The sequence below is a fragment of the Zea mays genome, chromosome 1, assembly GCF_902167145.1.
Source record: "Zea mays cultivar B73 chromosome 1, Zm-B73-REFERENCE-NAM-5.0, whole genome shotgun sequence".
NCBI classification, from domain to species: Eukaryota; Viridiplantae; Streptophyta; class Magnoliopsida; order Poales; family Poaceae; genus Zea; species Zea mays.
In genome coordinates this window covers 8,076,094-8,100,615 of record NC_050096.1, presented here as the reverse complement: position 1 = coordinate 8,100,615, position 24,522 = coordinate 8,076,094, and the positions used below count along the sequence as shown (strand labels likewise).

The 24,522-nt window shown below is 46.4% G+C and overlaps 1 protein-coding gene across 1 annotated transcript; it reads left to right on the top strand.

The window, feature by feature from the left end:
- Window positions 1-1,024: 1,024 nt before the first annotated feature.
- Window positions 1,025-12,723, top strand: LOC100304277 (Aconitate hydratase 1). The gene is made up of 20 exons (NM_001361397.1): window positions 1,025-1,537; window positions 1,650-1,757; window positions 2,132-2,292; window positions 2,732-2,824; window positions 3,903-4,088; window positions 4,192-4,353; window positions 4,900-5,044; window positions 5,151-5,293; window positions 5,375-5,431; window positions 5,514-5,593; window positions 5,683-5,758; window positions 6,991-7,176; window positions 7,383-7,450; window positions 7,532-7,650; window positions 7,733-7,854; window positions 11,091-11,189; window positions 11,294-11,773; window positions 11,875-11,973; window positions 12,049-12,291; window positions 12,370-12,723. The coding sequence occupies exons 1-20, from the start codon at window positions 1,273-1,275 to the stop codon at window positions 12,436-12,438; spliced, it is 2,961 nt and encodes a 986-aa protein (NP_001348326.1). The 5' UTR covers window positions 1,025-1,272; the 3' UTR covers window positions 12,439-12,723.
- The last annotated feature ends 11,799 nt before the right edge of the window (window positions 12,724-24,522 follow it).

Below are 24,522 nucleotides of genomic sequence, written 5' to 3'. Positions count from 1 at the left end.
AAATGACATCAATTGAAAGATATAACTTTAGAAATAAATAATACTATCATTTATTTAGAAATTTTATTAAGCTATGTGCCAGACATATTATATTCCCTACATTTTATAAATTCTTCTTACATAGTGAAAATTAACGGTTGATGTTTGCATTTTTTTTGAAAAGATTATTCGCATAAAATTTGGTGTCATATTTGTATCATTGAGCAACTATCCTATTTCATTTTCTATCCTATCTTCTATTATAAAATCTACTATACAAACAGTACTATATACACGATATGTTGGATATAGCCTAACATCGTTGACAACTTCACATAGTGCTAAGTTTCGCGATGGCCTTAGCAGCTCCATGCAACAATGGTGACGTCCTAGCGTCTAGGGCTTCTGTCATGCGGGTCTACGAGATTAAGGGATGTTTTATTACAAGGACTAAAGTTTAGTACGTGTTACATTGAATTCTTGAATGACTATTACGAGTATTAACTATAGTCTAACTATAATATAAAACTCTAAAGTCTAAACGAGGAGACAAATTTATTAAACCTAATTAATACATAATTAGAAAATGTTTATTCTAGCATCACAGGTTGAATCATGAAATAATCAGGTTTAATGGATTTTTCTTATCATTTAGTCTTCTTCTATGTAATTAATTTTATAACTAAATTATATTTAATACTTCTAACTAGTATCAAACATTCGATGTGACAAGACTAGAGATTAAAGTAAGACTACCTCTAACAACTTACTCATTCTCAACCCTATATTCAAACTACAATCTACAGTAAACTGTTGGACATGAGAACCAACAGGGCCTAAGGCTATCTTTAGCATATTACCTATCTTTATACATACATTCAAACTTTACTCTACAAAACATGTTTTAGATAATCGTAGAAGTGAGCTGGTAGACATGGTTTAACCCACTTGGTTTGAAGCCGAAGATATTCCCATCATCACCGTCACATTCGTGTATTGGCCCCCGTCTCCAAGAAAACATCGCGCGAAGCTTCAGCTCTGCTGTCCACCGCGGCGGCAGCGGGGCGAGGGGCTTCGAAGACCCGCACGAGCCAAGGACGAAACGAAACCCCATCTCCGCAAAGGGCAGCAAGCAACCCCTACCGGGAGCTCTCGCTCGCCCTGCGCAGCGCCGCGCCTTCCCACCACGCGTCTCCCAAAATCCGCGGCCGTGTATATAAGACCCGCCACCACCACTTTTGCCATCCCCCCTCTCCCGTCGTCCCCACCTCCTCCCTTTTTGGCTCAGTGGCCATGCCTCCCCTCACAAGCTCCCTCCTCTCCCGCTCCACCACCGGCGGCTCCTCTACCCGCGCCGCGGCAGCGGTCGCAGCGATCTCCAGGCCCGCCGCACCTTCCTCCTCGTCCCCGCCCGCCCGCTCGACCCCGAGGCCGCGCTCCAGCCCGGCGTCGCCCTTCGCATCCGGCCTCGCGAGCCGCCTCTTCGGCGGCCACCGCGCCGTCGCCCGCTCCGCGTCGTCTGCAGCCGCCGTCTTCGAGCGCCGGTTTGCCTCAGCGGGTATGGTTTGCGACGACCTGGGCGGGATTGCTGGTCAAATTATCGCTTCGGGTCTGGGTCGCACCATCTGATGCCGTCTCTGTCTCGGCTTGTTTCGTTTCCCACTCTGCAGCGACCAGGAACTCGTACGATGAAATCCTGACGGGCCTCGCTAAGCCAGGAGGCGGAGAGGAGTTCGGCAAGTACTACAGCCTGCCTGCGCTCTCCGATCCGCGGATTGGTGAGTTAATTTGGATCTTTTTTTTTCTTTATATGCTATCCCGTCCTCGATTTTGGCGTTACTTAGTTGATTGGTACCAGTGAGTGGTTTGATCATAATTTTTGGTTTTTAAATTGAAATTTCGTGAGGTTTGTCTCCTCCGATCTGTTTTCTTCCCTCAGTTGCGTGTAATGTGAATGGATTGGCGGGTTCATTTCACAGGCCCACCGTCTTTGGTCCCTCTTAATGTTGCGACGCGTGAAATGTCCGAGATAACGTTGATGTATCCGTTGAATGCATTATTTTTCCCATATATAGTTAATAGTTTTGTATGTCTCAATGTCTGAGCTGAAACTGATTATTTGATCCTTGTATTTGGTCATTTCTTCCGTCAGATCGGCTCCCATATTCTATAAGGATTCTTCTCGAATCGGCAATCAGGAACTGCGATGACTTCCAGGTCACCGGAAAGGATGTTGAGAAGATCCTGGATTGGGAGAAAAGTGCACCGAAGCAAGTTGAAATCCCGTTCAAGCCCGCTCGTGTCCTCCTCCAGGTGATGATCGTGTTTCAAATTTTCTTATTCCATTTTGTCGAACTTTTGTGGGTAGAATAAACGCGCGCTGGGCAGCTGGCAATATTCCTGTCAATGGCTTTCGATGACATGCTTCGCTATCCTATCAAGAAAGTGAAGTTCCCCATAATTTATCTTTGGTCCATGCACCAATTGTAGGGCGCTTGATTGGTACTGTTTGTTGAGTTGTTTAATGACACACACATGTGTGTGCGTGTAGGGGCCAACAACAGAAGGTGTAGGTGGCATTATTGCATTGCCACACATATATATATTTCTTAATGTTGGTTATATAAGCCTGACGTGGTTTCTTGTCAAGTTGTAATTGATGGGAATAAAGTTCTACTTCATGGAATATATCATATTGTCGTTGAAGGTAGTTGACTGATGACTCAGTCTTCTCATTTTTCCTAAATGGTAGGATTTTACTGGTGTCCCAGCTGTTGTTGATCTTGCTTGCATGAGGGATGCTATGAGTAAACTTGGCAGTGACCCGAACAAAATTAATCCTCTGGTAAGTTAAGCGCAATGCTGTTTGTGTCATTCACAATTTTACCTTTGTTTTGGTCCGTTATTTTCTTTAGCCATTTATGTCATTTTTCCTTATTGCCATTTGTGCTAGTTTCCTTCTTCTGTGTTGATTGTTGATGTGCTTCACATTTTCCCTCAATATGCCGTCAATTACTATGATATGAACCTTTGCTTTATGACATAATTGATATTTGAGTGTGGTAACACTACCTGTTATGTAGAATTGTAGACTGCTAAACCTTACCTTTATTTCATGAACTTCTATGAACCATGACCGTATGAACTGCTAAGAACCTTGCTTGTTTACGAGACTTTGTATTATTTAATAACTTTTGTCATTATTATTGCAGTTACGAACAATATGTGTTACTTTTTCATATGAGACAAGATTTGATAAGTTTCTAATGCATTTACGTTATTGGCCAGCCTTTCTTGATATCTTTTTGGGTTGGTGCCAAGCATATTACTCCTACACCTTTATTATGGTGGGCCCGGAGTCTGGTATAGCTTACAAATTTGCTATGTCATGTTAGTTAGTTAGGGCCTATTCACAGCCATATCTCTCGCTGGAGGAGGAATCACAGCTCTGGAATATGGCAGATGCTAAGGGTCTCTTTACAGCACCTAGCTTCACTAGATAAATTCTAGGTCGGGTTATCCTTTATCTATGTTGTTCATACACAAATGTGATTCCTGTCTAGAGACTGTGAACTCTCAGCAATCCTAGTCTTGCTTTCGGTAGGGGTTGACCATGCACCCACATTGTTTGCCTCCGTCATGCGTCCTGTTGTGGACCGTTCCCGCCATGTTGAAGGCAGGCTCTGGATGTCGAGATGATTCACTTGATTGAGTCTTGATTGTGGAGCTTTTTAACCCTCATGCAAATTATTGTTTTTCCTTTTGAAATTAATTCTGTGAAGCCATTTACCACCCTGCTAACTTAGCCTCTAATGCTGTCTTTTTCATTCATTCTTTTAAGATAGTTTGCATGCATATAGATATTGTTAGTGTGTACCTGCTTCTTTTTGTTGATATGGATAATATATGGCATCTGGTTGCAGGTACCTGTAGACCTTGTTATTGATCATTCAGTACAAGTTGATGTGGCAAGATCAGCAAATGCTGCTCAGGCAAATATGGAGCTTGAGTTCCATCGTAACAAGGAAAGGTTTGGGTTCTTGAAATGGGGGTCCTCTGCATTCCGTAACATGCTTGTTGTCCCTCCTGGATCTGGCATTGTCCACCAGGTATTTTGATTCTATGATTGTTTTTTTAAATAACTTGGTCCAGCCAAGGTTATTTTATTTTTTATCTATCAAAAACTTATAATCCTCCATTTCACTGTGTCAGGTGAATCTTGAATATCTGGCCAGGGTTGTGTTTAACAATGGTGGGATCCTTTACCCTGACAGCGTTGTAGGCACCGACTCTCACACAACTATGGTAGATGGTCTTGGAGTTGCTGGGTGGGGAGTTGGTGGTATAGAGGCGGAAGCTGCAATGCTTGGCCAGGTAAAGTACATTTTGATATCTAAAAAGTCTGGTTCTGATACTGTGGAGCATTTGTTTTCTTTACAACAACAACAACAAAACCTTTTATCTCAAGCAAGTTGGGGTAGGCTAGAGTTTAAAACCCAACAGAACCTACAAGTCAAGGTCTGAGACTCTGAGCACATGGATAGCTGTTTTCCATGCACTCCTATTGAAGGCTAAATCTTTGGGTATATCCCATTCTTTCAATTCTCCTTTCACTTCCTTTTCCATGTCAACTTTGGCCTTCCTCTCTTCACATTGCTATCACGCCTTAGTATCCCACTATACACTGGCGTCTCTAGAAGTTTCCATTGGACATGTCCAAACCATTTCAACCGATGTTGGACAATCTTTTCTTCAATTAGTGCTACCCCTAGTCTATCATGTATATCATATTTGTTTAATAAAAAGAGCAAACACTCGCAAACTTGAGTTTCAGAGATATTATGCACAAGTACTGTTCTCTAGATATTCTTCAGTAACCTACATACATTCATATTGATTGTTGTTTGTTTCTTTGTGCAGCCAATGAGCATGGTCTTACCAGGTGTTGTTGGCTTTAAGTTATCAGGCAAGCTGAGGAACGGAGTTACAGCCACAGACTTGGTTCTAACAGTAACTCAAATGCTTCGGAAACATGGTGTTGTTGGGAAATTTGTTGAGTTTTATGGTAACCATAATTTTTACCTTTTGCAGTTAACACCTTTTATTAGATTTCATTATATTAAGAGCTTCTCTAATGCTAATTGTTACATATTTGAACCTCTATATTTTAGGGCAAGGCATGAGTGAGTTGTCACTTGCTGATCGGGCGACCATCGCAAATATGTCTCCGGAATATGGTGCAACTATGGGATTCTTCCCAGTTGATGGAAAGACGCTGGACTATTTGAAGCTTACTGGCCGAAGTGATGATACAGTAAGCTAATTGGAGTCTATATGTTCGATTTGAGTCTTCTTAAGCACTTGATTCTATTTTTTTTGCTGTTTCAATTTTTAGGTGGCCATGGTTGAGTCCTACCTGCGTGCGAATAAGATGTTCGTTGATCACAGCCAGGTGTTTGTCTTTCATATATTGAGCAGAAGCAGACAATTCAGTATATGCATATTGTTTTACCAAAAGTTTGTCTTGGATGTAGGTTGACGCTGAAAGGGTATACTCTTCCTATCTAGAACTTAACTTGGAAGAGGTAGAACCATGTCTATCAGGACCAAAACGGTATTGTTCTTGATTAAGTCACGCTATATTCAGCTATCAACCTATCTCTATCCTCATCTAGTATTAAATTTGATGAACTTTATTAATAGGCCTCATGATCGAGTGACATTGAAGAATATGAAGTCTGATTGGCTTTCTTGCTTGGACAGCGATGTAGGATTCAAGGTAATGTTTTCCTTATGGGTTGCAACTTATTGTGTACTGAAGGTAGTGTTTTCCTTATGGGTTGCAACTTATTGTGTATGTACTGAATCACGGCCTTGCTCTTGTAAGTTAATCAATTGCACCGAATAGCATTCCCTCCTAGCCAAATATAGTTCCCTTTAGCTTTTTCTATGAGTCAAACTTCTCTAACTTTGACCAAGTTTGAGAAAAATATATTGACATCTACAATATAAAATAAAGTTTTTTTTATTGTTGCCATTACAAATGTCGTGGGTCTAAAAAAATGTCATTGCTATTCACCTATTCGGAGATAAGCCATTATGATCCTTCAATTCTCTGAAATATGCCATTATATACACTTTGGATGCGGTTTGGCCCATTTGCAGATCACTGAATTTTTGTATTGCTGAGAATGCCTCTGTCCTCCACTCTCCCTATCATTGACGCATGGGCCCTGCATGTCATTTTCTTCCTCCTTTGGTTCTTCCCGATCTTCTTCCCTCTGCACCCTGGTAGGGAGATCTCTGGTCGCTGTCCGCTGCTCACTTGCGTGCTCACGTGGTCGCGGCGGCTCTCTGGCTCGCCCTCGTGGTGGTGGTGTTTGCTACTTGACTGTGCGGCCGCGTGGCATCTGATACTAGCCTGCGCGCTTGCGTGGCTGTGGCGGTGGCATTTCCCATCGACAGTGGTGACTGCTGCTCGGCAAAAGATGAGAAAAGAACGGTTGGAGGCTGAGGGAGAAGTAGACGTATGGGGCCCACATGTCAGTTAGTGGAGGGAGAGAATCAGTAGAGGTATTTTGGGCCACACGAGAATATGCTCACCTTTAGTCACCTGTGTGTGGGCCCAATCCTGTCGAATTAGTAGAAAATGTCACAATTCAAGTTGAAGAAGAATTAAAATGGCAAGTTTTCAATTAGGTGAGAAGTAATGGTGTATTTCTGAAGTACAAAAATTGTAATGGCATGGATCCGAAAAACCCTAAAATAAATTCTCCATCAATACATTTTTATGGAGAATTTTATGAAATTAATTTGATATTGTAGATGATAATTTTTTTCTAAACGTAAACACTTGGTCAAGGTTAGATATGCTTGACTTAGGACATCCAAAGTGATCTATAACTTGTAATGGATGGAGTAGGATATAGATCCAATCAGTTTATACTCAAAATTGTTCTGTATTTTGTTTCCCATTTTCCTTTTGCTATGCTCACTGCAACGATATTGCAGGGTTTTGCTGTCCCCAAAGAATCACAGGGCAAAGTTGCAGAATTTTCGTTCCATGGGACTCCTGCAAAGATAAAGCATGGTGATGTTGTAATTGCAGCAATTACCAGTTGCACAAACACATCAAATCCTAATGTAATGCTGGGAGCTGCTTTGGTTGCCAAGAAGGCTTGTGAGTTGGGCCTGGAGGTTCGGTTCTGGACTTCATCTTCCAACTTGTTTTCTTTATATATGTATTGTCTTGACCAACATGACTAAAATATTGATACACTGGTTGACAACTAAATTTCTTTGTTGGTTTAGTATATTTCTTTTTGGTGGTCTGTGGCTAAAATTCTCTTGCAATTACCATGACAATTTTAAAACTGTAAGTAACACTGGTTTGTGTCAATCAGGTAAAGCCATGGATTAAGACGAGCCTTGCACCTGGTTCCGGTGTTGTGAAGAAGTACTTGGATAAGAGGTAAATCTTGCTTCCATGAATTGAATTCATTTCTTGTGCTGCCAGGCTTTGTGACTGTTTCTTTATTTTGTTTTTTTGCAGTGGTTTGCAGAAATATCTCGACCAGCTTGGCTTTCATATTGTTGGCTATGGTTGCACAACCTGCATTGGAAATTCTGGAGAGCTTGATGAATCTGTGTCTGCTGCAATTACTGAGAATGGTAATTTCTAACGTCATTGGATGGCTCAAGTTTGAAATTATGAAATAGAGTACATCGCTAATCGTTCCTCTTCTTTGTTCAGATATTGTTGCTGCTGCTGTGTTGTCTGGAAACAGAAATTTTGAAGGACGTGTGCATCCTTTAACCAGAGCAAATTACCTTGCTTCCCCTCCTTTAGTTGTGGCTTATGCATTGGCTGGCACAGTATGTTGTCCTTGTTATACTGTTCATTGTCCTTTTATGTAATTTCATAAGAATAAAAATATTGATTTATTGCATCTTGCTCACTGTCGTTTTGACTGTCCTACACATTTTTAAATGAAATGTTGTTATAATACAGTTAACAAATACAACTCCTGTAGTCGAAACAGACTAATCAATGGAACTTCACAGTTTGATATGCACCTACTATTTTTATGCTTCAATTATTCATGATCATGTAGTTAGTTACTTAGTTTTAGTTTTTTTCCACAACAACAAAGCCTTTTATCCCAACCAAGTCGGGGTAGGCTAGAAAAACCCAATAGAACCCATAGGTCATGGTTTGGACACATGGATAGTTGTTTTCCATACTCTTGTTCAAGGCTAAATCTTTAGATATATCCCATCCTTTCAAGTCTCCTTTTACTGCTTCTCATGTAAACTTCGGTCTTCCTCTTCTCTCATTACTATTGCGCCTTAGGATCCCACAATGCACTGATGTCTCTAGAAGTATCCGTTGGACATATCTAAACCATCTCAACTGATGTTGGATAAGTTTTTCTATAATTTGGTGCTATCTCTAGCCAATCACATATATCATCATTCCACACTTGATTCCTTCTTATATGGACACAAATCCAACGCAACATACGCATTTTCGCAATACTTATCTTCTGAACATGTTGTCTTTTTGTAGGCCGACATTCTGCACCATACAACATAGTAGGTCTAATTGTCGTCCTATAAAACTAGCCTTTTATCTTCTGTGGTACTCTTGTCATATAGAACGACAGATGTTTGACACCACTTCATCCACTCTGCTTTGATTCTATAGCTAACACCATCAATATCGTCGTCTCTTTATAGCATTGATCCTAAATACCTAAAGGTATCCTTCCTAGACACTACTTGACCTTCTAAACTAACATCTTTTTCATGTGTAGTGCCAAAATCACCTCATTCTATTTTAGTTCTACTGAGTCTTGGATTCCAATCTCCCGTCGTCATTCTAGTTTCCTATTTACTCTTGCTCGACTTTCATCAACTAGCACTACATCGTCTGGAAAAAGCATACATCAAGGAATATTCTTTGTATGTCCTTTGTAATTGGGAAGTCATCAAGGCAAAAAGGTAAGGGCTCAAAAGCTAATTCTTGATGTAGTCATATTCTAATTGGGAAGTCATCTGTGTCCCCAATCCCCATCATTTGTTCGAACACTAGTCACAACATTGTTGTACATGTTCTTAATGAGTCCAACATATTTAGCTGGAACTTGTTTGTCCAAAGGCCACCACATTACATCCCTTGCTATTTTGTCACAAGTCTTCTTTAAGTCAATCAAAACCATGTGTAGATCCTTTTTTTATTTCCTATACTGCTCCATCACTTGTCTTATTAAGAAAATGGTTTCTATGGATGACCTTCCAGGCATGAAACCAAATTGGTTCAAAGAGATCCTCGTTATTCCTCTCAGATGATGCTCGATAACTCTCTCTATAACTTCATAGTTTGGCTGGAATTAGTACAACTTTGAATATCTCCCTTATTCTTGTAGATCGGTACCAATATACTTCTCCACTCATCAGGTATCTTTTCTTGACCGGAAGATATAGTTGAACGACTTGGTTAGCCATACTATAGCTATGTACTCGAGGCATCTTCATACCTCGATTGGAATAACCATCAGAGCCCATCACCTTACCCCCTTTCATCCTTTTCAATGTCTCCCTAACCTTAGATTCTTGGATCCTACGCATAAGGCTACGTCCCCATTCTTCCCGTTGAACAATTTCTCAATACTAACCATCATGCTTGGCCTCATCCTGCTTCACCAAGAGGTACTTTGTTTAATCCTTAATGCACTTGACTTGGTTATGGTCCCTTGTCTTCCTCTCACGAACCCTAGCCATCCTATATATGTCCATTGTTAAAGATGCCCATACGTCCTACCTTTTGCCACACTTTCTAGCTTGTACTTCTTTAGGTTGTTCTTGCTATCTTGGCTTTTTTTATTTGTACGAGCACACAACTGAAAATGAAAGACCGCCACCACAAGCTTATGTTGAGAGAGAACACACTCTCTAGGTATCACCTTACAATCCAAGCATGCTCGTTCATCCTCACTTCTTGTGAGGACAAAGTCAATCTGACTAGAGTGGTAGCCGCTACTATATGTTACTAAATGGGAGTCTCACTTCCTAAAGAAGGTGTTGGCTACCAACACGTCAAAAGCTACCGCAAAGTCTAAGGCTCCTCCCTCATGATTCTAAGTTTCTAACTACCATATCCAAAACCTCCATAAACCGCCTTGAAACCCGCACTCGTTGTGCCTATATGTCCATTGACGTCTCCTATGAAAAGCTTCTCACTAATAGGTATAGCTCTAACCATGTCATCTAAGTCTTGCTAGAAAATTCGCTTAGCACTCATCGTGGTCTAATTACGTTCAAGACCAAATCAACCACAACAAGCTTGACTAAGATAATCTTATCTCCTTGCCTTCTCATATCCACCACACTGTTCTTGAGACTGTTATCAATCAAAACTTCTACTCTATTTTTATTTGCAGTTGTCTCTGTGTACCAAAGCTTGAAGCTGGTATCACCCACCTCGTTTGCATTTCAGACTTTTTACATTTAGTCTCTTGGACATATAAGATATTTACCCGTCTTCCAGTCGTTGTTTCAACTAACTCCCTTAACTTATCTGTAAGCGACCCTACATTCTAACTATCTAAACGGTCTTAGTTAGTTCGACTAGCTTCCTTACCCTTCGCACCCATGCACCCATTGGTGATGCGAAGGCCCTTACACATTTTCACCACGCTCGGACGCTGATGCAGTGTGTCACTAAGTAGCGACCCAATCGTTGCTCACTTGACATCATACCTAGATTGCTACATGACAGGTCACCAAGGGAGTGTTGACCCGGCCCTTGCCCATTTAACACCATATCCAGGTTCAGATATGGCGCATCGCTAAGAGGTTATGTCCCAACGGATTTCTTTCTGGTTTCGTCTCCATTAGAATGACTAGGTTTAGCGTTAGCTCGCCAAGCCCAACACAACCCTCCTTTATGAGGGCTTGGAACCTGCTATACTGAGGCAACATAGGTGGAGTTAGTTTTAGTTTTTTCATCAAAAAAATATTTTACTTTCCAAGTCAACGTTTGAACTTCTATGTTTCTTTTTCCCTTATTATTTTTCTTCGTTTTCTTGTAAATTGTAACTTCCTCTTAGGTTAATATTGATTTTGAGAAAGAACCTATTGGCATCTCGAAAGATGGAAAAGAGGTTTACTTCCGGGATGTTTGGCCATCCACAGAAGAGATAGCCGAGGTCAGCACCCAGCGCTGTAACTTTGACTATATTTCCTTTCACTTGTGTTGTGAAACCTTTTAGTCAGAATTGGCCTTATGAATTGTGCTTTTTAATTCTGCCAGGTTGTCAAGTCAAGTGTGCTCCCTGACATGTTCAAGAGCACATATGAGTCAATCACCAAAGGAAATCCTATGTGGAATGAGCTGCCAGTCTCAACAAGCACTCTCTACCCCTGGGATCCATCATCTACATACATCCATGAGCCACCTTACTTCAAGGATATGAAAATGAGTCCTCCTGGCCCGCGGCCTGTGAAGGATGCATATTGCCTTTTGAATTTTGGTGACAGCATCACAACCGATCACATCTCACCTGCCGGAAACATTCACCCAGACAGCCCAGCTGCAAAATATCTGAAGGAGCGTGGCGTTGAAAGGAAGGACTTCAACTCATATGGTAGCCGAAGAGGAAATGATGAGATCATGGCTAGGGGAACCTTTGCCAACATTCGTCTTGTGAATAAGTTCTTGAAGGGTGAGGTTGGACCCAAGACAATCCATGTTCCATCTGGGGAGAAGCTTGCAGTTTTTGATGCTGCTATGGTATATGAGTCTAGCTCATGTTTTCCCTACTCCAGTGATATAAGCTTAGATCTATATCTAATTTTCCATTCCCCCCCAATTTTGTCTGGTGCTTGCCGCAGAAATACAAGAATGAAGGGCATGACACTATTATCCTGGCTGGTGCCGAGTACGGGAGTGGAAGCTCTCGGGATTGGGCTGCAAAGGGCCCAATGCTGCAGGTAAATTTGCTTCCACAATAGTTTCTTCAGCCTAAACTAGCCTTCTGAGTTTAACTAATGGGCAATGGGCTGCAGGGAGTGAAGGCTGTGATAGCAAAGAGCTTCGAGAGGATTCACCGCAGCAATCTTGCTGGCATGGGAATCATCCCTCTATGCTACAAAGCAGGGGAGGATGCAGACACCCTGGGCCTAACCGGCCATGAGCGCTACACGGTCCACCTTCCAACCAATGTGAGTGAGATCAAGCCTGGCCAAGATGTTACCGTGACAACTGATAATGGAAAGTCGTTCACTTGCACACTCAGATTCGACACTGAGGTATGATTGTTCTTTTCAATGCATAAATCGCTGATGCTGTCTATTGATGTTTTCGTTACTGATCACCTTCACCTCCAGGTGGAGCTTGCTTACTACGATCATGGTGGCATTCTACCATATGTCGCTAGAAAGATAGCGGAACAATAGATTGTACCGTCGAGATGGTTGCGATGCTTGCGGTGAATCGTAATTGGTGTAAACGGTTTGTTTAGTAGTACAACCCATTTTTGCGGACTACTTATAATAACCTCTGAGTATCTCAGAGTGAGCTGTCTGAAATTTGATGAACTGCTACAATTCTGGTGCGCCATGAGGATGGGATCCTTTTGCCTTCTATGTTAATAATATGCTAACTTCTGCAATACCAGATATACATTTGGCAGAAGATTTTGCACGCTGTAAATGACACTAGTATTAACACTGATGCGGTTCAAAGCTGTCCTTGTTTTGTTATCTGCCAACAATTGATGAGCAGATTTTGTTTCAGATTTGTATTACGAACCTTTTACCACGTTGCCATGTGCGACTGGTAATGACTCTGAAGCAACCGATGGGTGTAAAACTGTCATGTAAGCCAGAATCTGAAGCTGCTCTTTGCAAAAAAAATAATAAAAGGGAAATACTGGGGGCAATAAAGCTCGTGCTGAAGCTAGAGCAACTTGAAAGAGAACTAGAACATCGGGCCGGGCGTCCAAAGAAAAAACTAAATTGTACAATGCTTAACCTACATTGTTTTATAGTTACAAAGGTAACATCAAGATCTAAGGAAAATATTGGTATATAAGCTGTTGTATTTGGTCTGAAACTTAGAAACCATAGAAAAATCTCTTTCCAAAAATCAATATTTTTGAGACTGGGATAGTCTAGGCTTCACATTAAGGATAAGTACATGTTATATCAACTCTAGCTGCATGATTCATAAAACTGTCGAGTACGTACTTTTTTTAGATACTAAGTCTGGTTTGGTTTGAGTGACTAAAGATTAGTCCCTCCATTTTAGTCTTATTTAGGCCCTGTTTGTCTCAGATTATAATCTCTCCAGATTATATAATCTAGCGCAAATAATCCATTAGGTAAACAAACAACTAGATTATGAGTTCAGACTATATAATCTAAAGCCTAGATTATAATAATCTCATAATCTTTCTAAGAGTAGCTTTGTCGGGGACCATAATTAGGGGTACCCTCAAGACTCCTAATTCTCAGCTAGTAACCCCCATCAGCATAAAGCTGCTAAGGCCTGATGGGTGCGATTAAGTCAGAGATCAGTCCGTTCGAGCGACTCGATCACACCTCGCCCGAGCCTAGCCTCGGACAAGGGCAGCTGACCCCGGAGGATTTCCGTCTCGCCCGAGGCCCCCCTCCGACGGCGAACATATTTCCGGCTCGCCCGAGGCCCTGCCTTCGCTAAGAAGCAACCCTGACTAAATTGCCGCACCGACCGACCAAATCGCAGGAGCATTTAATGCAAAAGTGGCCTGACACCCTTATCCTGACATGCGCCCCCCGGCAGAGCCGAAGTGACCGCCGTCACTTCGCCGCTCCACTGACCGGCCTGACAGAAGGACAGTGCCGCCTGTGCCGCGCCGACTGCAGTGCCACTTGACAAAGTGAGACTGACAGGCAGTCAGGTCCTGCAGAAGGCACCACAGGAAACTCCGCTCCGCCCGACCCAGGGCTCGGACTCGGGCTAAGTCCCGGAAGACGGCGAACTCTGCTCCGCCCGACCCAGGGCTCGGACTCGGGCTAAGTCCCGGAAGACGGCGAACTCCGCTCCGCCCGACCCAGGGCTCGGACTCGGGCTAAGTCCCGGAAGACGGCGAACTCCGCTCCGCCCGACCCAGGGCTCGGACTCGGGCTCAGCCCCAGAAGACGACGAACTCCGCTCCGCCCGACCCCAGGGCTCGGACTCCGCCCTGACCTCAACCGACGACCTCCGCCTCGCCCGACCAGGGGCTCGGACTCGGCCTCGGCCACGGAAGACAGACTCGACCTCGGCTTCGGAGGAGCTTCCACCTCGCCCAACCTAGGGCGCAGACCAGCCACGTCAACGGGAGGCGCAATCATCGCCCTACCCCGAGCTGACTCGGGCCGCAGGAAACAAGACCGGCATCCCATCTGGCTAGCTCCGCCAGATAGGCAATGATGGCGCCCCGCATGCTCTGTGACGACGGCGGCTCTCAGCCCCCTTACGGAAGCAAGAGGACGTCAGCAAGGACCCAACCGCTCCGACAGCTGTCCCTCCGCCAGGCTCCATCGCTCCTCCGACGGCCACGACATCACACCAGCTGGGTGCCAAAATCTCTCCGGCTGCCACGACGGTATGTACTTAGGGCGCTAGCTCTCCCCCGCTAGACACGTAGCACTCTGCTACACCCCCATTGTACGCCTGGATCCTCTCCTTACGCCTATAAAAGGAAGGACCAGGGCCCTCTTAGAGAGGGTTGGCCGCGCGGGGACGAGGACGAGACAGGCGCTCTCTTGGGGCCGCTCGCTTCCCTCTCCCGCGTGGACGCTTGTAACCCCCTACTGCAAGCGCACCCGACCTGGGCGCGGGACGAACACGAAGGCCGCAGGATTCCCACCTCTCTCACGCCGGTCTCCGGCCGCCTCGCTTCTCCCCCCTTCACGCTCGCCCTCGCGCTCGACCCATCTGGGCTGGGGCACGCGGCGTCACTCACTCGTCGGCCCAAGGGACCCCCCGGTCTCGGAACGCCGACAGTTGGCGTGCCAGGTAGGAGCCTGCTGCGTGTTGACGAACAACTTCCCGTCAAGCTCCAGATGGGCAGTCTCCAGCGACCTCTCCAACCCGGGACGGTGCTCCGTTTCGGGAGTCTTGAGTTCATGTCCTTCGACGGCAGCTACGACATGATACTCCTTCCACCGCCGCGCGACGACGACAATGGCGGCCGACAACCCGCCCGCCGACGGCGGAATCGACGATGTCTTCCCCACGTGGTGGGAGAACAACATTCGAGCTCACCCCGTCCTCTCCCCCGTCGACGGAGGAGGAGGCGGGGCAACCAAGGCCAAGCGGGAGGCAGCGCCTCGTCGGCTGTCGAGCGAGTCGACAGCGCCGGCACCCCAACGAGGGGCGCACCGGACATCGACCTCGCGTTTGAGGCGAAGACGAGCGCCGTCTCCCCGTGACACGCCAATCCCGAGCAAGCGGACGACACCAGCGCGCTCGCGGAGAGCTTGCTGGACGTCACCCTCGTACCTGAGACGACGCAGTCAGTCCCCGACGTGACTTCATCGCCGCTCGTCGACCAAAAGGTACCGACCGATTCCCATCCTACGTCATTTGGATTCAGCCTCAACCCGCCTAGCGACCTCGCTTTGGCGGACGCTCTCGTAGGGGCGAGTCCAAACCCTCTGGGGTTTCGCATGCGGTCTCCTTGGGACTGGCTGACGGACGTCTCGACCTACGGGCCCTCTGGGTCCGAGGAAGACGACGAGCCCAGCATCTGTTGGGATTTCTCTGGACTTGGCAACCCCAGTGCCATGCGGGACTTTATGACCGCATGTGACTACTGCCTCTCCGGCTGTTCCGACGGTAGCCGTAGCCTCGACGACGAGGACTGCGGCCCAAGCCGCGAATGTTTCCACGTCGATCTAGGGGGTCCCTCCGAAGGCAATCTTCTCGGCATGCCGGAGGACGGTGATCTCCCTAGGCCGGTGCCCCGCGTTGACATCCCACGGGAGCTAGCTGTGGTCCCCGTTCCGGCGGGGGGTCACGACCCACAGCTCGAGCAAATCCGCGGGGTGCAGGCCAGGCTCGACGAGGGAGCAGGAGCGCTTGAGCCGATCCGCCGGGACGTCGGGCAGGCATGGGCGAACCAACCCCCGGCCGGAGAAATACGTCATCTGCCCCAGGGTTTCCAGCACCGCGTCGCCAACGACGCCAGGGTCAGGCCGCCACCCGCATCTAGTGGAGTCGGCCAGAACCTGGCTGCAGCAGCGATGCTCCTCCGCGCGATGCCGGAGCCATCCACCACCGAGGGTCAGCGAATCCAGGGGGAGCTCAAGAATCTCCTGGAAGGCGCCGCGGTCCGACGGGCCGAGAGCTCTGCCTCCCGAAGGCAGGGATACCCCTCGGAACCTCATGCCGCGACTTCTCGATTCATGCGGGAAGCCTCGGTCTACACCGGGCGCACGCGCAACACCGCGCCTGCGGCCCTGGGCCGCCTCGGCAACGAGCACCATCATCGCGACCATCGGGCCCACCTCGACGAGAGGGTGCGCCGAGGCTACCACCCCAGGCGTGGGGGACGCTATGACAGCGGGGAGGATCGGAGTCCCTCGCCCGAGCCACCCGGTCCGCAGGCCTTCAGCCGGGCCATCCGACGGGCACCGTTCCCGACCCGGTTCCGACCCCCGACTACTATCGCAAAGTACTCGGGGGAGACGAGACCGGAACTGTGGCTCGCGGACTACCGTCTGGCCTGCCAACTGGGTGGAACGGACGACGACAACCTCATCATCCGCAATCTCCCCCTGTTCCTCTCCGACACCGCTCCGCCTGGTTGGAGCACCTGCCTCCGGGGCAGATCTCCAACTGGGACGACCTAGTCCAAGCTTTCGCCGGCAATTTCCAGGGCACGTACGTGCGCCCCGGGAATTCCTGGGACCTCCGAAGCTGCCGGCAGCAGCCGGGAGAGTCCCTCTGGGACTACATCCGGCGATTCTCGAAGCAGCGCACCGAGCTGCCCAACATCACCGACTCGGATGTCATCGGCGCGTTCCTCGCCGGCACCACCTGCCGCGACCTGGTGAGCAAGTTGGGTCGCAAGACCCCCACCAGGGCGAGCGAGCTGATGGACATCGCCACCAAGTTCGCCTCTGGCCAGGAGGCGGTCGAGGCTATCTTCCGAAAGGACAAGCAGCCCCAGGGCCGCCCATCGGAAGATGCTCCCGAGGCGTCTACTCAGCGCGGCGCCAAGAAGAAAGGCAGGAAGAAGTCGCAAGCGAAACGCGACGCCGCCGACGCGGACCTTGTCGCTACCGCCGAGTACAAGAACCCTCGGAAGCCCCCCGGAGGTGCCAACCTCTTCGACAAGATGCTCAAGGAGCCGTGCCCCTATCATCAGGGGCCCGTCAAGCACACCCTTGAGGAGTGCGTCATGCTTCGGCGCCACTTCCACAGGGCCGGGCCACCCGCGGAGGGTGGCAGGGCCCGCGACGACGACAAGAAGGAAGATCACCAAGCAGGAGAGTTCCCCGAGGTCCGCGACTGCTTCATGATCTACGGTGGGCATGCGGCGAATCCCTCGGCTCGGCATCGCAAGCAAGAGCGCCGGGAGGTCTGCTCGGTGAAGGTGGCGGCGCCAGTCTACCTAGACTGGTCCGACAAGCCCATCACCTTCGACCAAGCCGACCACCCCGACCACGTGCCGAGCCCGGGGAAATACCCGCTCGTCGTCGACCCCGTCATCGGCGACGTCAGGCTCACCAAGGTCCTTATGGACGGAGGCAGCAGCCTCAGCATCATCTACACCGAGACCCTCGGGCTCATGCGTGTTGATCTGTCCTCTGTCCGAGCAGGCGCTGCGCCCTTCCATGGGATTATTCCCGGGAAGCGCGTCCAGCCCCTCGGACGACTCGACCTTCCCGTCTGCTTCGGAACGCCCTCCAACTTCCGAAGGGAGACTCTGACGTTCGAGGTGGTCGGGTTCCGAGGAACCTACCACGCGGTACTGGGAAGGCCATGCTACGCGAAGTTCATGGCTGTCCCCAACTACACCTACCTGAAGCTCAAGATACCGGGCCCCAACGGGGTCATCACCGTCGGCCCCACGTACAAGCACGCGTTCGAATGCGACGTGGAGTGCGTGGAGTACGCCGAGGCCCTCGCCGAATCCGAGGCCCTCATCGCCGACCAAGAAAGCCTCTTTAAGGAGGTGCCAGACGTGAAGCGTCACACCGGCAACTTCGAGCCAGTGGAGACGGTTAAGGCCGTCCCCCTCGACCCCAGTGGCGACACCTCCAAGCAGATCCGGATCGGCTCCGGGCTCGACCCCAAATAGGAAGCAGTGCTCGTCGACTTTCTCCGCGCAAACGCCGACGTCTTCGCGTGGAGTCCCTCGGACATGCCCGGCATACCGAGGGATGTCGCCGAGCACTCGCTGGACATTCGAGCCGGAGCCCGACCCGTCAAGCAGCCTCTGCGCCGATTCGACGAGGAGAAGCGCAGAGCGATAGGCGAGGAGATCCACAAGCTAATGGCAGCAGGGTTAATCAGAGAGGTATTCCATCCCGAATGGCTTGCCAACCCTGTGCTTGTGAGAAAGTGTCACACCCGGGTTTCGGGGCACCAAGACCCGGGCGCGAACATAATCACCAGGTGTGCTGGGACCAAGTCTCACACATATGATGAATCATGGCACAGGATCGAATGTCACATCTTTACTACATAACAGGAATTCTACACAAAATAAATAATTACATTATAAAGAGACAACGGTCCAGCAACCCAAAGTTGACTGGGAGACGACGGCCTAGATCTCTCTCACGAACTCATCGCAGCATCCTCCATGCGCCTCATCCTGCGGTACCTGTTCTTGACCTGTGGGGGGGGGGTGTGAGACAGCAAGAGTGAGCTCACATACGTTCATCGCTCAACAAGTTGTGGGGAATAATGTGCATGAACTCGCCAAAGGTGGGAGCTCACGTGAAGTGTGAGGCTTACCAAAAAGGATGGTTAGAGCTGAGCATTGCTTTTAAAGTTGGTCAAAATTTTATTAGCAGTTACTAAGTATAAGTGAATACCAACCCAATTAAGAAAAGTAATAACATCACCTGCGATGCAATGCATATGACAAATTGAAATTTAGTTCCATAAATTAATCATGTGAGGGTCCGAGCTGCTCATGACCGTGAGCACGGCTGATATACCAGTTTTACACTCTGCAGAGGTTGCACATCTTTACCCACAAGTCGTGTTACCCATCTGCCAAGGGATCGCGACTTCCCATACACCTCTACCGAGGAGGTGAGGCAGGGTAACACTACGAGGCTTTTACAAAGTTCCACTAGCTTCAGAAAACCCGCTACAGTTTATAGGAAGCTCCAATGCAGGAATCACTTGCATGACCGCCATCGCAGCAAAATCATCCCGAGGGCCTCCCTACACTGACCACTCCCCTACTGCCCTTGCCCCTTTCGGGTAAGGTAGTCCTCCACTAGCTTTCCTAATTAATCAGCCAAGGGCGTCCCATTATACCCTTGTGGTAGCACTGTTTTCCCGGGTGGTCGCTCCATGTTCCAATTAACATAATGATCTTATCATGAACGATAAATAACAACAGATAACAAAAGTATAATCATGAGTAATGTATCTTCATACCCAAAACCACATAAAGCACTAGCAAGTACTACCCAAAAAGTTCAGTGGTAACAAGGTATAAAGATAATCAAACTATTGGGTCCCATCAAAATTAACCTATGCAGATCATTATGATTAATCAGAACATGGCTGGGTAAAAAGAAGTGATCAAGGGCACAACTTGCCTGGGACTTGAGATTCTAGGTACCAGGATGATCTTCAGGTGATTCGTGACCTCACGCTAGTCGTAGAAATACAAACAAACACGATATAGGCAAAATTAACATTACACCAAACATAAGAACAAACTGCATAACAATAGTCTACGCTTTGTAATGAGATCGTGGGTTCAAGAATTGCTAAATTCTGAGCTACATTTAAGAAGTTATGGTTTTCCGAAGATCCACGTGGTTAAGTATATAATAGACTAAGTGCAACATTTTAACCTATATCTCATGACAAAACAAGGTTACCAGATGATAATAAATATTATTGTGAGGCTAATGCAACTAGAATGGATCAAAACGGAGTTATGGTTATTGAGTTATGCATTTCTGAAATTATTTAGCACCTAGAACAGATTAATTTAATTGAACAATCTTAATTCAAGTTTCATGGTTAAACAAAGGTATTAGGTGGTAAACAATATTAATACCAAATTATTGCAACTGAAATGACTCAATTTGGAGTTAAAATGAATTAACTATGAATTTCACAAGTTTCTAAAATTATTTTTGTATTAAAAATCAATTTCTATAATTAATTTCTTATTTTATTTTCCCCAGGACTGCGCATCCAATAATGAGTAGCTCGGGGGCAGATCTGCAAAAATCCCCAAGACTCGAGATTCCCACATATGGATGGCGGGTTGAATAGCATGTTTTCCGGGGTCTCTTAAGTATAATGTCAACGACGAAGGGGTATGATCAAACCTGAGCCGCACGATCACAAACCGATGGCCCAGATCATAACTTGCCTTATGTGAGCTGCGATGCACCGAGCACCGTTGATCTCGAGATCCTTGACCCAGATTCAATCAAGCCGGATTCAATCCCCAACCATCGATCCACACATCAACGGTGGCAATCAGATCCGACAGAACCCTTTCCCCGGCCTAATCCCAGCCGCCCATTCAACATCAACGGCCAGAGCAGTTCTTCCTACCCCCGACGATGCCTGGCGGCGGCGCCCCGTGCAGCAGCGGTGATGGCACACCGGAGACACGCAATCTGGCATCAATACCACAAATGGTCACCCAACTTGCTCAACGCATAGCAGGGAACAAGGCGGTTCACCATAGGGAGGGCACACCGTGAGTGACGCGTCATAGCTCCCAGCCCACGGTGTGCGGCGGCTTCCCAAATTCCGGTAAGAAATCGCGGTGACGCCAAGGGTCTTCCCCGTCAACGACGCTACGATGAGCACTCATACGCGCAGGCGATTCTCCCAAGCCCTCTTCCTTGGCCCGAAAGTTGACGTGCTCTCATATCCATTGGTGGGGTATCTCTCTCTCTCTGTTCTTCAGCGCGCCAATGGTTCAGGGAAGAGGGATTCAGTCGGGTTTTATGGAGATGGGCAGGACTGCAGACTCCGTTCGAGATCCGAACCTCCCGGCGGCGGTTGGAACGGCCAGCGGGATCCGCCCGATCCTGGCGGCGGACGTCGCGGCGTACAGAGTCCGAGCGCGGGATCCGTGAGGTTGAGGATTGTGCTGACAACTGGGGCCCACCCAACAGAGACACGAAGTGTGAAATGCGGCGTAGAGTGCGGATGGATGGCCGGCCGAGCGGCTGAGGATGCGGGTCCACATGTCGGCGCAGTGGGGGGAATTGGCTGGGCTGGCAACGCGAGTGAGATGGGCCGAGGAGGGTAGATTCGGCCCAAGAGGCTGATAGGTTTGTTCTTATTATTATTATTATTATTATTTCAGACTTCTTCCTCCAAATTTAATTCAAATTCAAAATTACTATTTCAAATCTCCCAAGTGTCAGAATTAATACTAATTTAAATATGACCTCTACTATTTTCAATATTATTGTTTATTATTTTCCTTATTATTTATTTATGGGAGGAATAAATGGTTTTCATTAAAATTCCCTCTCTCATTTTCTTAATTCATTTTCTATTTCTAAATTCTATTTTTTTAACTTAAACTTGTCTCATACATTTGAATACAAATGCAACAAACAAAAAAACTTTAGCATGAGATGCCTATTTCTATATTTATTTATTTGCTATTTGTCTACTTTACTTCTCTTAAGTGAGTATGCACAACAAGGAATTTAAATAATTCCAAAAACTCTTTCACGAAACATACATGTTTTTATTATTTTTACCTTATACGAATTTTAGGGCTTTACAAATCCTACCCCCTTAACAGAAATCTCGTCCTCGAGATTTGTAAGAAAGAGGATATACTTAGTTTGGTTCATTTTTTCATTACCCTTTTTTTTGCTCAAGTTCTTCCATGGGTCTTTTCAGTATCTAGCCATTTATTAGGTAGGATATGGTTAGAGAAAGTCTAGAATGAAGTGAGAAAGATTAGGGCAAGAAAATCTTCCATCCTGGCTCGAGGATCTTGATGCATCCGGAGATCGGGGTTGTCGCTTATCCTCCCTTGACAAAGTTGCTCTTCTTCGATCTTGGTGTCTCCAGCTAGGGTTTAGGTGGTTTTAGATAGCTACATGGTTGGGAATCACAAGGTAGGTCAAACAGTGTTTACTTGTACTTTTAGGTTTGGATCGATGGATAGACGACCTTTCAAGTAGGCTAAGTAGTCGTGTTTAGCCGAGTTGGCCTAAGACATTAATTTAGGTTAAGATATGTTTGTAGAAGTAGTGTCTAACCCATATCACCCGATTAACTAACCTACTAATAACTCCTTTAGATTAGATAATATTAGGTTAGATAGGATCTAGATTAGATCGGTTGAGATATGAGGTCAGTTAGATCTATTAGGATAAGATAACATTTTTTCAAGGTAAGATTAATCTATTAAGATAATAGAGTATCTTTTAAGATAAGATGGATCTATTAAGCTTAATACATTTTAGTGTGGAATAATCTAAGTTGGCTAGTTATTTTTATTAACATTTTTTTCCTCTATATATATACAGTTGTAATTGTGGATGTTACTCCACAACTCATCACACTCAATCAAAGATCCAAATCATAAATGTATCACAAGAACAAAACATTCAGACATACAGATATTTACAAAAATAGTTTTGATTTTGTTTCTAAGAGTAGGTCTCCTATTACTAAAGGTCACTTTAGGCACAAGATTTCAAAGTGTGAAATCCACATTTGTCTTTAGAAAGAAAAGGTAAGATTAATCAGAGTAAAGCGGAAATAGATGAGGAAAGAATTAAGAAAAGTTTAGAAAAGAATCAGAGTAGCAAAGGTAAGTAAGTATTGGTTGTCCAGTTCTATCTAGGTTTCGTCCTACAGTCAACATCCCTCTGATACCACTTCTGTCACACCCGGGTTTCGGGGCACCAAGACCCGGGCGCGAACATAATCACCAGGTGTGCTGGGACCAAGTCTCACACATATGATGAATCATGGCACAGGATCGAATGTCACATCTTTACTACATAACAGGAATTCTACACAAAATAAATAATTACATTATAAAGAGACAACGGTCCAGCAACCCAAAGTTGACTGGGAGACGACGGCCTAGATCTCTCTCACGAACTCATCGCAGCATCCTCCATGCGCCTCATCCTGCGGTACCTGTTCTTGACCTGTGTGGGGGGGGTGTGAGACAGCAAGAGTGAGCTCACATACGTTCATCGCTCAACAAGTTGTGGGGAATAATGTGCATGAACTCGCCAAAGGTGGGAGCTCACGTGAAGTGTGAGGCTTACCAAAAAGGATGGTTAGAGCTGAGCATTGCTTTTAAAGTTGGTCAAAATTTTATTAGCAGTTACTAAGTATAAGTGAATACCAACCCAATTAAGAAAAGTAATAACATCACCTGCGATGCAATGCATATGCCAAATTGAAATTTAGTTCCATAAATTAATCATGTGAGGGTCCGAGCTGCTCATGACCGTGAGCACGGCTGATATACCAGTTTTACACTCTGCAGAGGTTGCACATCTTTACCCACAAGTCGTGTTACCCATCTGCCAAGGGATCGCGACTTCCCATACACCTCTACCGAGGAGGCGAGGCAGGGTAACACTACGAGGCCTTTACAAAGTTCCACTAGCTTCAGAAAACCCGCTACAGTTTATAGGAAGCTCCAATGCAGGAATCCCTTGCATGACCGCCATCGCAGCAAAATCATCCCGAGGGCCTCCCTACACTAACCACTCCCCTACTGCCCCTGCCCCTTTCGGGTAAGGTAGTCCTCCACTAGCTTTCCTAATTAATCAGCCAAGGGCGTCCCATTATACCCTTGTGGTAGCACTGTTTTCCCGGGTGGTCGCTCCATGTTCCAATTAACATAATGATCTTATCATGAACGATAAATAACAACGGATAACAAAAGTATAATCATGAGTAATGTATCTTCATACCCAAAACCACATAAAGCACTAGCAAGTACTACCCAAAAAGTTCAGTGGTAACAAGGTATAAAGATAATCAAACTATTGGGTCCCATCAAAATTAACCTATGCAGATCATTATGATTAATCAGAACATGGCTGGGTAAAAAGAAGTGATCAAGGGCACAACTTGCCTGGGACTTGAGATTCTAGGTACCAGGATGATCTTCAGGTGATTCGTGACCTCACGCTAGCCGTAGAAATACAAACAAACACGATATAGGCAAAATTAACATTACACCAAACATAAGAACAAACTGCATAACAATAGTCTACGCGTTGTAATGAGATCGTGGGTTCAAGAATTGCTAAATTCTGAGCTACGTTTAAGAAGTTATGGTTTTCCGA